This window comes from Porites lutea, chromosome 6 (genome assembly GCF_958299795.1).
Source record: "Porites lutea chromosome 6, jaPorLute2.1, whole genome shotgun sequence".
Taxonomy (NCBI): Eukaryota; Metazoa; Cnidaria; class Anthozoa; order Scleractinia; family Poritidae; genus Porites; species Porites lutea.
The window spans coordinates 6357660-6373822 of record NC_133206.1 but is presented as its reverse complement, the minus strand read 5'-3'; the positions used below and the strand labels follow the sequence as shown (position 1 = coordinate 6373822).

General features: G+C 40.5%; 1 protein-coding gene across 1 annotated transcript; it reads left to right on the top strand.

Moving 5' to 3' along the window:
• Positions 1-600: 600 nt before the first annotated feature.
• LOC140940861 (lipase maturation factor 1-like) lies at positions 601-11930 on the top strand. Its single transcript, XM_073389832.1, has 11 exons — positions 601-880; positions 2144-2450; positions 3281-3291; positions 3652-3800; positions 5152-5217; positions 5772-5939; positions 7074-7251; positions 8977-9130; positions 9972-10161; positions 10947-11059; positions 11651-11930. Exons 1-11 carry the CDS (start codon positions 619-621, stop codon positions 11844-11846), a joined length of 1794 nt encoding a protein of 597 aa, XP_073245933.1. The 5' UTR covers positions 601-618; the 3' UTR covers positions 11847-11930.
• Positions 11931-16163: the final 4233 nt, after the last annotated feature.

Below are 16163 nucleotides of genomic sequence, written 5' to 3'. Positions count from 1 at the left end.
AACTTTTGTGTGCTCTAACAATTTTTGGCATCAGCAAGATTCCAACTCATTGTTTAAAGGAAGCATTGGTCACGTGACCTCTTAGTGCAAGTGGCCTATTGCGTTCCAAAGTTTAGCTCCAAACCTGGAAAAAGAATCTTGATTTATACGCCCAGGGACAAGGCTGATTAAACTGCTAAGGACCAGTTTAATCAGGTTGTTTACCATTTACAAAAATTTTCCCGGAAATCCAGTTGGAAAGTAAGTGGAACACGACTATTTGGATCATTCCGGGACCTGGTTGTGGGTTGCAGTCCCCGCTTCCGAAAATGCGTACGTGTTAAATCCCCCCTCATGACCCGGGCAGAACAGGCATCTTGTTAATTTCACCGCACCCCTGGGGACAACACGTTGTTAAATGTGCGTTTTAACACACATTAGCCGCGTTAAATCCCCGCCATAAACTCCTGCCATGCCGCAAGGGTCGGGAGGCCGGGAATCAATTGACCGATCTTTCAAGTTCCCTCTCCCCAAGTTGTGCGGCCGCATTTTCGCGGGAACGAACTTCGGTCCGCTCCAATCACCTCGCGCCATTTGTCGTGGCGCCATACTGTAAACAACCAAAATGGCGCCTGGGGGATGAACCGCGTTGTAGAGGTAGTGAGGTCCCTTTCGAGAAATCTTTGTCTTATTTCCTTGAGGAGTGTTAGAAATATCATGGAGGTATTTGACGCAATAAGAAAAAGAAAAGGACGCGTTAATGGAGAGAATAAAGCCAGGGAAGAGAAACGGAACGTCGAAAAGGAAAAGAAGCCTTCGAAAGTTGATGTTTACAACATGGAAGCTGGGACGTACTGGCTGACACGAATTGTGTTTTTGAGATCTCTCAGTTTTATATATTGTAAGTTTCACAAATTTTTGGTAACAATTTTTCTATCTCTTTACGATGCAGTTTAGCACAGTACTTTTTAGAAATTTTAATAACGGCCGAATGTGCTATTTGTGACCTCATTCTGTGTAGGAATCTCTCTCAATCTCTCGCATTCCCTGCGTCTCGGCAGGGTGTAGTTCAACACAGTACCATACTTATATCATGCATACATTGTTGAACCCAAACTCTATTCATATCCGCGGTTTATTCACTTGGAACGGACACTTGTACTTGTACTGACAGCTGTAAGGTTCTGCTTGTGCCAACCCGGTCATTCGGCCTCGCTCGGCTTATGCCCTGTTTCCTCACAAAATTGTTGCTGTGTATAGAAGAGATGGTCGGTTGCAAGAGTGCTTACTAGTATGTAATACATAAACGCAACAATTTTACAAGGAAATATTATGGCATGAGCTGAGCCACCCACTAGATGAAAAAAAGTAAGTTAATGATTGCCTGATGATAGAGTTACGTACAGGGGGACTTTCCCATTTTTATCTGCCACCCCTGCTAATGTTGACAGGTTTTGAAATGGGGGCTTGGGACTCTTTCTTCAAAGAAGCTAACAAAATTATTGTGGACCTTTCAGATTTTAATGTAGTCAAAGGTGCAGACAAAAAATATCAATTAACCCTTTCAGATTCCGTTTTTTTGAGTGGTCAATTTACAGCCAACTTTAGGGGGTGTGGATACAGTATAAAACTTCCCAGGGGCTGATCCAATCTGTGTTTTGTTGACGCCAGCTCTTTGATATCCTGCATGCATGAAATTGAAAGGGAAAAGTTATAGGATTTGTTGTGATGCATAGAAGACAATTGCCCTTTAAACTTAAGGCTTTAATTAGCTAATCTCTTACTATCAATCATTCAACAAAACAAGGCAGCAAAGTGCAAAAACTACGGTGACTGAAAAGTCACTGACTCAGATTGCAGGCTCAGAAGGACGAGTGACCCAAAACAGTTCATAATGTCTTAGGTACAGCCACTGTAGCCTCTTTAGTTTCGATTATGGGGTACAACACTAATATACTACAGGGTTATTAAAGGCACTAGGGTCCACTGGGTGCTGCAGGAGCACAGCTTTGCCAAAAAGCCACATGAGGACCACCTATAAACATTAGTCTCTCTTGCTGAATAGTGTGCCAGAAGGGACACATACATAATGTACATGACTTGTGTAGCTTTTAACATATTTTTCTGTTTTGTCTTGTTTTTTTTTTGTTTTGTTTTTTTCCAGTTGTGGCCTTTGCCATTGCAGCTAACCAGAACAAACAACTTCTGGGCAAAAATGGGCTTCTTCCATCTGACCTATACTTGAAGAGAATTGAAAGTCACTTTTCAGATACCGGCTGGAGGAAAGTTCTTCATGTTCCAACTGTTCTTCTGTACACTGATAAAAGTAGAATAGACGAACATTTGGATCTACTAGCATATACTGGGATGTTATTTTCAGGAGTTGTTGTGGTCTTTGGATGTGCTAACATGTTTATCATGACATTACTTTGGGTATTATACCATTCTATTGTCAACATTGGGCAGAGGTGGTAAGTGTTTATAATTAAATGTATCTAATGCATGACCTTCCAGGAACCATACTGGCCCTAAGCTTAATCACGCGGTGTTAGTCAGATAATACAGGTCACTTTAATACATTATCTGTACCCCCTCATGTGATGTGGATATGTTTCTACTGCTTGCTGCTAAAACTATTTGTAGCTGTGTCAAAAGTGCCCTGCAGTGTGTAACAAAAAATACTTTTAGGAAGTAAATTAGAAGATAGATCATGTTGAAATGATTGCATTATGTTGTAGGTGCAAGGCTAGCTTGAGAAAACAGCCAATATTTGGCGATGCTGCCGCTGGTTTCCCTTCCAAATGATGTCTGAGAAATGAGCACAGAAATTCCATACTGATGACGTGTCATTACCCAAATCTAGGTAGTGCTTGTAATTATTGGTTGTGCTGCATGGAAAATTTGATTCAGCCAATCAGAAGCACTACCCAGATCTGGGTAGTGATGTGTCATCAGTATGGAATTTCTGCGCTCGTTTCTCAGATGTCATTTGGCGGGGAAACCAGTAGCATTGCCAAATGTAGGCTGTTTTCTCAGGCTAGTGCAAGGCTGAAACAAAATAGACTTTGTGTCCCAAACTAAAGACAATAGGGCAGTTAATTCCCATTCACTGGGACATGGTTTATCGTTCTTAATTGGAGTTATTAATTCACTGTGCTAAACAGGGCTCATTTTTGTTTGTCAGTTGTGTGCATCTTAGTGATATACCTTATAGACAATAACTATTTTTGTTGAATGAACATATCTGTCACTGATTTTTTGTAATACTGTTTTTCTTTCATTGCTATCATGTTTGAGCAAGGTATTCATTTGGTATGTATGTAATTGCTTTTCAACCTCTTTCATTTTTATTTGTGCACCATATATTAGATGTAAAGTCATTTTTTAAAATTAATTGCTAGTTAATTATGTGATAATGACAAATGAGATGATCTGTTTTAAAAAATAGGAATATACATGGGTTTTAAAAGTCCGTCAGTCACTCGAAATTATGATCAGCTCATTCAGAAGATAAATTCTGTAATTATTATATAAACACAGCTGCATAATTTATTTTGAAGATTTGAGTTTGAAAATAAATTATTGTGACTCGCCCTCTATAGTTATTGTTTTGTAGTGTTTTATCCCGCATGGTTGCATGTATATTTAACTGTGGCTTGATGATTATTTCAGGTTGGGAGTCACAGCTTCTTGAAACAGGTTTCTTGGCAATCTTTTTGTGTCCAGTACTTAAAATGCAGCAAGTTCCTGTCCATACACCCACACCTCTTGTTGTCATTTGGGGATACAGATGGCTTATATTTCGTATCATGATTGGCGCTGTAAGTTCTGTTTTATTATGCATGTAAAGATGTAGGTGATTGTGTATTTTGACTGCAAGCTGGTATGAGCACTTGCATGGCATCTTGTTTTCATCATCACTGACCAGCAATTCTCTGCCTGTTAATTGTCATTATTTTGTTGCAGGTGTGGTTTGACTGGATTTTTTGGGGGGTATACTTCCCCTCTTTAAGAATTTGCTATGTCGGTATTAACAAATATATCAGAAAAAGTTCACCACAGCTGTACTAAAGATGAAAATTTGTTGTGATCCATGTTTTGTTGACATGGGAGTTGTCATGGCAATGTAATGATGCCCTTACATTTTTTATTTTCATTTGTATTTCTCGGTACTTGGAGTTTTCTTCTTGAAAAACCGCTCAAAGAAGCTTGTACCTCCCTTAGTTGGGTCAATTATGGCAAAATTTGAACAAATTCTATGAGGGCGCCTTGGGAATATTTTGAAATGTTTGGGGTCTAAGATGAGTAAATAAACATGCAGTCAACAAATACTGTTTCATCTCATAGTGGTTTGATTCCATCTGAAACTGTGGACAAAAAAACAGGGGGATAATTGTGGCTGATTATGAGAAAGAAGAATTTGATTAGTCTGAGTTTGACTGCTTTCTTTACCATTTTGGCATGTAATTTGGTCCTCTCCTACAAATTTCACAGTAAGTTAAAAACTGGTTGATATTTTTTTACAAAAACTTGACAATCCCAAGATTAATCATCAATTTACATGAGTTTAAGGAAGGCCATTAAATGGGGCTTCAACTGTCACAAATTTCCCCGCTCCCCTGGCCAGTTTTTTGTATTCAATTGAGCCTCCTCATTACATGTAACTGGTATTGTTTTCAAGTTTCATATGTATACAGACACAACTTTGTCAAAAAACTAATTTGCATTCAAAATTTACATAGTAATCACTCAAAGTAGGGAAGTATACTCCCTTAAAAATCCATTAGATCCACCTTAAATTCACCCTAAATCAGCCCTTCTCCCACCACCCACCAAATAAATAGTATTGGCTTATTTGAAATAAATATTTTTAACAAAAGTTGAAAGTTGCCTTCGTTACCTTCTTTGAAATCTTGAGCCCAGCAACAACTTTTCGTTAAGTGTTGCATGTTTTCAAGAGGAAATGGGATTCCAGAAATCGTGGGAGGTCATAATTTTGGAAAATTTTGAGGGTGTAAACTCAAGAAGAAGGAGTTAAAAGAAAGAGGGTTTTGATGGTAAAATCAAGAACAAAATGTTATTTTGTAGTCTAGCAACACAATCAGCTTTTTTTTTCATACATGTATGTAATTACTAATCATTCTACTTACAACCGTTGTATTTGTTGGACAGGGGCTGATTAAGATCAGAGGTGATCAGTGTTGGCGAGACCTGACATGCATGAATTATCACTATGAGGTATGTCATTATAAAAAAAAGCTTCAAGCTGATTGTTTATCTATAGTTTTGGTTGCATGAAGTGCATGCATACGCAAAGTGTATACTCTTACCAGGCAACAAAAACACCTTAAATTTGTAGTGGGTGTCATAAATCTAAGCCTCATGATAAGTCTTATTTTGGAGGTAGTAGAAACAATTTAAACTAATTAACAGACCTACATGTACATGTACATACACTCATTGCACTGCAGTACCCCTGGCTTCCCCACCCTGACTGCCAAAGTAAAGGCCAATGTATTTTTAAGAACGTTGTGGACGGCAGATGAATTACAGGATTACGTTGCTGTGTTGGCATGCTTGTGGCTCTCTCCTCCGAAGAGGCCTTCTTTTGTCGAAGGGAGGATGGGGAGAATGGAAAAAGAGAGTGCAAGGGGGACGATGAGCGCGCTTTTTATTTTTCGATTGTTGCTATTTTTGGGATACCCAGCGGGAGCCTTTGCTGAGGAGAGAGTGCTTGTTGGACATCTGTAAGGTCTTGAACATTGGGTTTTTGTTTCTTTTTGTTTATTTAGACTCAGCCAGTGCCAAATCCTATGAGTTACTTTATGCACCAGTCTCCTGAGATTTTCCATAAATTTGAGACTCTGACAAATCACTTCATAGAATTAGTGGTTCCATTTTTCATCTTTCTTACAAGACCGTTTAGAATTACATGTGGCATTTTGCAGATTTTATTTCAGGTAAGGATCCTTTAACAATATTGGCCTCTTCACAACATTTTGATTAATTATATAACGCTGCGCCATCGTGCATACCTTAACCGCCGCCCGGTTAGCTCAGTTGATCTCATGAAAGCGAGGCCGTGGTAATGGGTTAAAACCCCGGCCAGACCAACAACCTAGGTCTTTGCACTAAACTGGTGAGAACATGCTAGCTACAATTAAAACCATGTTCTCAGCGTCTTCTTTGTCTTTACACGTCAGCATTAGTTAATCTGAGAGGACGTAAAAGAGCCCGTGACAATAATCCTATCTGACCTGTGTCGTCATTGGTCTGGGTGGGCGAGATGAGACGAAAAGACTGACTGATTCGGCTCCATAGTGCGCCTTAACGCCGACGTCCAACTTTACATCTATGCTCCCTCTGCAATGCGGCCACTGACTGTACGCGGGAGAAAACTGTACGTTCTAAACTTTGACGCATCAAGGAGCAATAGAATTCTACAGCACTCACCATCCCGATCTGCTCCTTTCCAGTACCACGTGAGCTGCAACAACGAAGGCGGCGGCCGCGAAAACGTCACTTAAAAAAAAGTGAATTCGCGTTGTTTCAAACTTTATCGCTCTTACCCAACATCGTTGCATTTGTTAAATGTTGGTACATTTTTCTGGAGTTGAATTCTAAAGGACTGTATCTAAGGTTATGTAAAGAAGAAGAAAATCGTAGTCTTGTGTGCACGTCCTCCATAGAAAATGAAATTTAGGGGCTGTTTATATGATTCCAGAGTGAGTTTCATTCCAGAATGAAAACCGGAATGAACTCATTCCAGAATGACCTGTACGGGAACAAAATTTCTTCTCGGTATCATGTGAACAGGTGCAAAGAAATATATGGAGATGGCATGAACTCGCTCTGGAATGAAAGTAATTCTGGTGTCATGTAAACAGCTCCCGGCCTCTTAGTTTCACGCCGCAGTCGTTTCTCGACGGCAAAGAAATGTACGAAAAAGCGTTATGTACATGCAAAGTTTTTGGTTTTTCTGATCCGCTTTTTGGACGATCTTGTTGACGTCGCTGTCGCCGTCCTCGGTTGTTAGTTATTAAGCTCCCACATATCAAGTGTGAAGTACTCATTGTAACTGCATTTCTCTGCAGGTCATGTTAATAATCAGTGGTAACTTGAGTTTTTTAAACTGGCTGACCATTGTACCAAGCCTGATGAGCTTTGATGACAAGAGTCTGGCTTTTCTGTTTTCTTCGTCCTCAGCTAAGAACGATGTCATTAAAATACAGCAATTTCAAAAGGCTGGTGCTGGACCAAGGCCCACATGGGGTACTGAATTTCATTTTATTCTACCAAATAAATAACAGATAGCGACTATTTTTGGTTTTCACCCCCCATAAGCACCCACTTCACATGTGTCTAATCTACAACCTGTGCAAATGGGATAATGCTACACCACCCCTGTAAGTAACCCCTAATGGAAGTGGGTTTCTGGGAAACTGCCCACCTACCCCTCCCCTAAGCCAACATTAACACTTTTGTGTCACTTAGGGCAAAATGTTGGTTTAGGGGATGAGTAGGTGGGCAGTTTTTCTGAGACGTATAATGATCCAATGAAAGTTAAGCTGCTCCTTATTTTACGTGAGCCATGAACGTCAAACGGAAGTGAGTTTTTTTCCTCTTTTATAATGCTTTGACACCACCAAATTTGTATGGCTAAGGTCCTTTACTCTTATAGAGACGCTTTGCCCAAACGTTTGTTCAAAATCACCGCTCAAGTGTGCATAAAGTCCACTTCCGGTTGACGTTTTGAGACCGACAGTGCGCTCATTTTACCCTCCTCTCTCCATCAGTGCTTCCCTGCTAGCAGAGGTCTCTCACGACAAGGCAAAAATGAGAGAAAGGCGAGAGTCTCCGTCCTTTCTCTCATTTTTGCCTCGTCGCGAGAGACCTCTGCTAGCAGGGAACATCAGTGCTCCGTTATACAAGTATTTAGTAAAGCTACTCGGAAAGGAAAGAAGTCGAAACAAGGATTTGAGCTCACACCTGCAAATCGGTCTCGGGACCTTCCGCATTGAGAGGGCCGCGCACTAACCGACTGTGCTTCGCTCTTTCATCACCACGATTTATTTCAGATATCTAATTTGGACTTTGTACCTTTTGGGATGCTCCCAAATACAGCACCGTGCAAAGAAGCTACAAACAAGATGGGTGCTCATTGGGTGAACCTTTAATAAGGAGGAAGGATTAGTGCGCGGCCTTTCCTTAGGTCGATTCCTACGTGTGACCTCTAATCCTTTTTTCGAATTCTTTCCTGTCTATAATGTAGCTTTAGTAGCTTTAAATACCCGTAAAACGGAGCAGTATTAGAGAGAGAGGGTGTGGGAACATGAGGGCACCGTTGTCCTTAGGCTATGTTCACTATACCGGGTAGCTTTTGCGTCGGAACGAAAATTCTATTGGATAGGCCTTCTGTTTGAACTTTTTTTCGCTGCGATTTCTGTAACAGAGCGAAGCTGTTCTGCGCAGATCCCGAAAATGAAGCGTCACATATCGGATAGGCTATGTGCCACACTTTGATACAGTGTGAACAGTTATTCCGCTGACCGTAGCAGAATTGAATAAGTGTGAGAGAGGACTGTAATCCAATGAGGTGGACGTAAATATTCGAGCCCTCTCGACCAATCGCTCCGGCACGATGTTCGATGTGTGTGAACACATTTTCCCGAGAGCTTTTCGTGTCGACTGTCTGGTATAGTAGGAACATAGCCTTAGGTGATGACTATTTTGAGCTACCCATGTAAAATAAACACGTTTTACTCTTCTTGTGGTGTGGATTACCGACTCGATACAAATAATGACACTGCAAGCCTTAAAAGGTCTTCTAATAGCCAAAAGAGTGCACCTTTTTCAATTTTGGGTGATCGACTATCAAAGATCCGTGTACAATAAAGTAAACTTCTAGCTTTTTAAATGGTTAAACTTTTGTGTATGTTTAGCAGAGAGTTGTGACTTTCACGATCATGTTGTAGAGCTTGTGTTATATTTTTTTAGGTCTTTGTGTTCGTCGTGTGTTTGAGATCATGCTTGGTATCATGATAGCGTATTTAAGTATTCCGGTGGTGCAGAACCTGCTCTCATCTCGCCAGGCCATGAACACTTCATTTGACTCCTTCAGAATAGTGAACACTTACGGAGCTTTTGGAAGGTAAAGGAACCAACAGGTCGCGCAGCTTACTCTGCATGATCTTCGACAATTTTGAATTCAATAAAGAATTAGAGACGATAGACGAGAGACGAGTCCGAGCCTACGAGGCCGAGGTTTAACTTAAAGTTTTTTCGCGTATTCTTAAAAAATAGACACCCATAAAGCTTCATTTTTCTATTTTTTCACCAGAAAAGTTGACACGGCTATTTTTATTGAAGGAGGTTATAGACCTCTACCGACCGCAAAATGCTAAAACTTAACTCCCTTCCGCTCAAATTCGTGGTAGAATGGCGACGGCTGTCACGTTTTCCCGCCAGAATGACGCTGGTTCACAACCTCGTCCCCAGGGCGCTTTTTCCTGGGGACAAGGTTGACTGGTTCACGCGCCTGCACTACAAAGTATTGAGAAACGTGATTGTAAACCTCCAGTTTCAGTGTACACGCTATCCTACCATAATCTACCTGGCATCATAATAGCTTCGATACTAAGAGGGAAATTACACGGAAAAGCAAGAAATTTGTTGATATCGTTATATCTAATTTCCTTCTTTCTCTAGTTCTCAATTTTAACTGAATCAACTAAAGGCTAACTCGATATATACTTCTGGTTGTTTTCAATATTTAGCATTCAGGCTCCAAATATTTACGTGTACAATTTTCCTTATTTTAATATTTCTTGTTTGTTTGTTTGTTTCAGTTGTGTTTTGTCAATCTACTTTAAGCGCAAGTAAAGTTTAAAATGTTGAACTTCATGCGATTTATCGCAGGAACAAGCCCCAGCATCCGTGTGTTCAGGGAAAAAGGATTATGCACTGTTTGACCTTTTACGTTCCTTTTCCAGCGTAACAAAAGAGAGAACTGAAGTGATATTTCAAGGAACAAGAAACTTAACTATTATTCCTGATCATGAAGGAGGCATTTGGGAAGAATATCAGTTTCAGTGTAAACCTGGTGACCCAAAAAGGCGGCCATGTGTTATTTCACCATATCATTACAGACTGGACTGGCTAATGTGGTTTGCAGCTTTTCAGGTCAGTATGCTGTTAATGAGGCTACTTGCACATGTCTTATGGTCAAGTCGCCCGAAAATTGTCTCGCCTGAAGTTATGTCGCTGAGAGTTTGAACTACAAATTTTGAGCGACATAACTCGCGCGTATTATTTTCTGATACGCCGCGTATTATTTTCTGACTCGTCAGTCCCAGGCGTTTCTAGTCTCTGCATAGTGGCGCACAGGATAGCTCACCGCCCCTCCGTGCGCGTTAGGTAGACGATTGAGGACGAGTCGGTACTATCGCGACTAGGTTTGCATCAGGGAGGAGAAGCTTAATGTGGGTCGGGTTTTTATTGGTTCTAGCCCCAGTTCTGAGACCTAGACCCACCCCCACCCCCTCCTCGGCCCCGTCCTTAATCTTCCAAATCAACTCCATTGGATGTAGAACGCACAATAAGAAAACTATTTGTCTTGCTATAGGTTTGACCGTTTGTTGGGTGTTTTTCTTGTACTGGTCCTCCGTAGAGTAGCATAGTAAGTAGCAAAACCTTTTTTTTGCGAGGAGGTCTACTTATCTTGCGCTTAAACGCACGGGAGCACCATTCATACCTGGTCATCCGGGCCACGGGAAGGTCGAGCTGTTTGCTGGGCAAAGGCAGTAGCTACGTTTGTAGGGTATTTTAAGACACTGTATATTAGCCCGTCCCGGGATTTCAACCTGTGGCCTCCGCACTGCTGTAAAGCGCTCTACCGAATGAGCTAGTCCTTCCTTGGTTTATAAGTAGTACGAAACAAACCGGTGCAATGAACTGTCTGTTTTCAGAATTATCAATACAATCCCTGGCTGATTCACTTTGCGACCAAGCTTCTTGTTAATGATGAGCAGGCAACATCTCTGATCGCTCATAACCCGTTCAAAAATGGTACACCTCCAACGTAAGTTTGTTTTTAGGTTGGGGTTTCTATCTACTTTTACTACATGTCGACTCGGATTAAACGCTAGTTTCCATATTAACTTTCGCATAATCTCTATCTTCCCATTCGTCGCAACGTGTCATAAGCTTGATAGAGTCGGAGTTGAAGGAATCAGACCGTTTCCTTTTCTTCCAATTCCGTTCATGACTTCTTTGAATAGACCTCTTTAGCTTGTATGTTTTGTTTTCCTAATAGACGGCCCAGGGGAACTTGACTCTTTATCTTTCCGTAAATTATGGGTACATAAGTATGGACGTGAATAAGACGAAATTTGAAAGAAACAGTTCCCTAGAGTATTATCACATGACCTATATTGGGAAAACAAAACTTGAAACGACGATCTTGAAGGCAAACAAAACAGTTTCCGGTTCCAGTAATCATCGGAACTAGAATGAACCAGTCACTGTGCTTGTTAATCTGAACGCTGTTTTCACTAGATCATAACACTTTGCTCTTCAGATTCCGACTCCGTCATTGTGAAAGCCAGCCTTTTTTTAATGATTAGCATTAGAATGGTTGACTTCAACTGGTATTGCATTACTTGTCTTCTAGATTTATCCGAGGAGAACATTACCTCTACAAGTTCACCACGCTTGGCAGCCGAGAAGCTAGGGCTGGATATTGGTGGACACGCACAAAGATAGGCTCTTATTTCCCGCCAATTAACTTACAAGCTGTCAGGGAGTACGTCAGGTCTAACGGATGGAAAATGCCTAAGCTAAAGAAAAGCCGTAAAAGTTCACATTAAAGTTGAGCTAAGAATATTATGCAATTTAGATTGCAACAGAAAAATGCCTAATTATAGGGTATACACTTTGTAATTAGAATATTAAAAGGAACAAAAAACCACTCTTTCAGGAATTTGTTGATTTTGCGTTCTACTTTGGAGTGTCTAGTTTAGTCTTTTACGAAGCTGCATAAAGCTCCGACCAAGTCATTATTTTGGTCGGGCGAAGCGGAAATTTGTTCCGATCAAGGATGCATTACGCGTCTTCAACGAAACTTGTGCTTGGTAGATGAGGGGTGGCCAGGACTTAAAGTGAAACTCTCGTCAATAAACCTGTAGTTTACTCAAGGAAAAAATAAAATCGTATAATTCAGTCTAATTGGCGACGGCAACGAGAACGGCAAAAAAGGCAATCGGTCTATTTAGCAAAAACATCAACTTAACCAGCTAACTGGTTATGAAAATGTCCACGTGATCGGTCGCGCCATGTGTCACGAAAGTCAGTCACGTCATCGTCTATTGCATGGCCAACTGATTATAACACCCACTTGATTAATGAAAACATCAATCACGTGACTTGTCAGCTTTGGTTTACAGTGGAACCCGGTTAATGCGGACACCAAGGAGACATTCCATAGAGTCCGTATTGTCTGGGTGTCCGTATTAAGCGGGCTCTGAGAAAAAATGTCAAGTTTTTGCCCCGCACAAGGAGGCATCCTAGTAGCTCGCGCAGTTAAATGGCGGGTAAACTGGGCGAAGTTGGAGCCTACCCCGGCCTGGTTGATTTCAGTTTTACTGTATAACAAGTGCTTTTTGTACCTGCCTAAGTTCACTTCCGACTCATCTACAGTCTGTAGCATACTGAATCTCTCAATAAGCCCTCCGACTACTCACTCATTCATTTATTTACTTTCTTATTTTATTTTCTTATTTATTTACTGATTTGATTTGCAGCATTTTAGTTCTTGATCTTGTTGTTTTGCTGTTGTGTTTTTTTTTTTGCAACGTTCGCTTTCCGTTCAGGTTAATGTTGTTAGTAACTTAGATCCGTATGTGTTTGAAAAAATCTTTCCAGCGATGGTGCAACAGCTTTCGTAGTGGCGGCCTCGGGCGGATGTGACTGGAATTCAATCCTCCCCTCCTCTCCCCTGAAATGCTAGCTGGGCACGAAGTTACGCTGCGTTATCGATAATAGCCTACGTATAGCCGCAACCCCCCCCCCCCCTCCCCCCTCCCGCCCTTCAACAACTGAAAAACGGAGAAAACAAAAAACAGTTGCTCTTCGGGCAGTTCTGGAATGCGGAACGTTCCAAAAAAACTTGGTTCAAAGCAGCTTCGTAAGTCTCATTTGCGAAGTAAGCAATCTCGCCGCCATTTTTCCGTGAATTTTACCATGTGCTTGAGTGTTTCACATTTCACCCAATGAGCGCCTCCGACAGAAATCACGAAAAATGATCGAACGGGCAGCCAATGAAAAGCTATTGTATGTTTTCTTGCAAAAAGAGTGACGTCACATAACACGATTTTGGACAATATTCGTAGACGCTGGGTGCGGTTACACGTAGGCTATTATCGATAAGCATTCCCCCATCATTGCTTTCCTTTTACACAACCGGTTTCTGGTCCTTGGCAATGAGTGGCTATTATTGTCGCAGTGAAGATGTATCACCATTCTTGTTAGCTTCGCCGGCCAGGATCAAACGGTCGTTTACTTTCTCTTCTTTGACCACAGTTGTTAAATCAAACCGCTCTCCCGCTAACTCGAACCCTCGCGCTAAACTAAAGTCGCTAATCAAGCTTTTTTGATTAACTTTTTTCAAAATACAGTGAAACCTGTATTAAGCGGACACCCTCTATTAAGCGGACAGTAGCCGAAGTCCCAAATTTATTTCCCTTCTTTACTTTAAATGAAACCTTTATTAAGGTGGCTCGATACAGTTTTTCAGGGTAAATACCTCCCAAGTTTGAGCGTAAACTACGTCGCCATAAACAAAGATTTGGAAAAATTAACACCACAGTTGTATTAGATAAAGATGAAAATTTGTTATGATCAGGGTTAGAATGACATCGGAGTTGTCATAGCAACGAAATGACGCCATTACCTATTTTACTTCCAGCAGTATTTTTCGGCACTGGGAACTGTTCTTCCCAAATCGTTTACTGGAGCTTTTACCTACGATAGCTGCCTCGATGTTCGTCAAGTTTAAGCGAAATCTGTAAGAGCGTTATCGAGATATTTTGGGATGAAGTTTTCCTGGTTAGAAATATGGTAAAAAATTAACAATCTTGATGTTCGACTGTTATCTGTACTAAACGAAGCGCTTTTGACATGCAATTTCACCTCGTAGTAGTTTCAATCTTTTTAAAAACGTGTGTGAAAGATCATGGAGATACCTCCAGCCGATTGCTAGAAAGAAGGATTTGATTAGTACGTATCGGGGCGCTCTTGTTAGCCGTAATGTAAACATTTCGGTCTACTTTAACAAATTAGCGAATAATTTTTAAACCGCTCGATAAATTTTCTAAAAAATTTAACAGTGTTGAGATAAACCGTCCTTTTATTTGACCTCTTAGTTTCAAGATCATTGATGTATTGTACGATAGTAAAATAAGGGCTTGAATTCGCTAACATTTTGTCAGACATTTTGTGTTTACAAGTGACAGCCTTTTATTATTCAGGGGTATTGTCTCAAAGTTTCATTTTCACGTGAACAGCAGTAACTAACAATGCATTTGACATATGCAAAACTGCTAGCTATTGTTATGCACGAAAATGTGAAACTAGGAGACAATACCCCTGAATAATGAGAGGCTCTCACTTGTAAACACAAAATGTCTGACAAAATGTTAGCGAATTCAAGCCCTTATTTTACTGCCTTACAATATATCAATAATCTTGAAACTAAGAGGTCATATAAAAGGAGGGTTAATCTCAAGATTCTTAAATTTTCTTAAAAATTTATCGAGCGGTTTAAAAATTATTCGCTAATTTGTTAAAGTAGACCGAAATGTTTACATTTCCGCTGACAAGAGTGCCTTGATACATACTAATCAAATCCTCCTTTCTAGCAATCGGCTGGAGGTATCTCCATGATCTTTCACACACGTTTTTAAAAAGATTGAAACTACTATGAGGTGAAATTGCATGTCAAAAGCGCTTCGTTTAGTACAGATAACAGTCGAACATCAAGATTGTCAATTTTTTACCGTATTTCTAACCAGAAAAACTTTATCCCAAAATATCTCGATAACGCTCTTACAGATTTCGCTTAAACTTCACGAACATCGAGGCAGCTATCGTAGGTAAAAGCTCCAGTAAACGATTTTGGAAGAACAGTTCCCAGTGCCGAGAAATACTGCTGGAATTAAAATAGGTAATGGCGTCATTTCGTTGCTATGACAACTCCGATGTCATTTTTATCCTGATCATAACCAATTTTCATCTTTATCTAATACAACTGTGGTGTCAATTTTTCCAAATCCTTGTTTATGGCGACGCAGTTTACGCTCAAACTTGGGAGGTATTGACCTTGAAAAACTATATCGAGCCACCTTAAGCGGACACCTCTATTAAGCGGCCGCGGACACCTAAAAGGTACCCGAAATGGTCATTTCTATTGTTGCCAACCTGTATTAAACAGACACTTGTAATTAAATTCCGCCACCCAACATGCTGGACACCGGAAATGCGAAAGATTACCTCGAATTGCCACCCACAAATTTTTTGATTTTTACATTAAAAAAGTGACTGACGAACTTATTTGATTAGTTTCACAGTACAGGATTGTTTTTTTTTTATTTTGTTTTGTTTGTATAGAGCTTTTTTCACTCATCTGATTTCTTCAAATATGAGTTGCAATCTATGTTTATGGTACTATGATCAATTGGTTCACTTTGATAAAAAAATTAATGCAAACGTTTATCTTCATAGTCTCTGGAAGTATTATAAACGCTTCCACCGTTCATTTGAATGGCATTTGACACCTCATATGACGTTATATATCGAAATCTGTATTAGGCAGACACCCTGTATTAAGCGGACACTACAGCATTCCCCGAGGGTGTCTGCTTATTAAATACAGGTTTCACTTATCAATCTTTTGCTGCCCTTGAAGTGAAGTGTACACGACACTTGCATTCCCTCCCGATCCACTTGCTTATTTCCGTTAATATTTCCGCTCATCTACTTTGAACTGTCGATGACTTGAACTCCCGATAACTCAAACTTTTCTCGATTTCTGGAGTCGACAATTCTTGTACCTTGTTTTGTTGACTGCGGTTATTGCCGCGGTCAAAATTAATCAGGTAACCAGGCAAAGTAGAGTCCAGTCCCCAAGC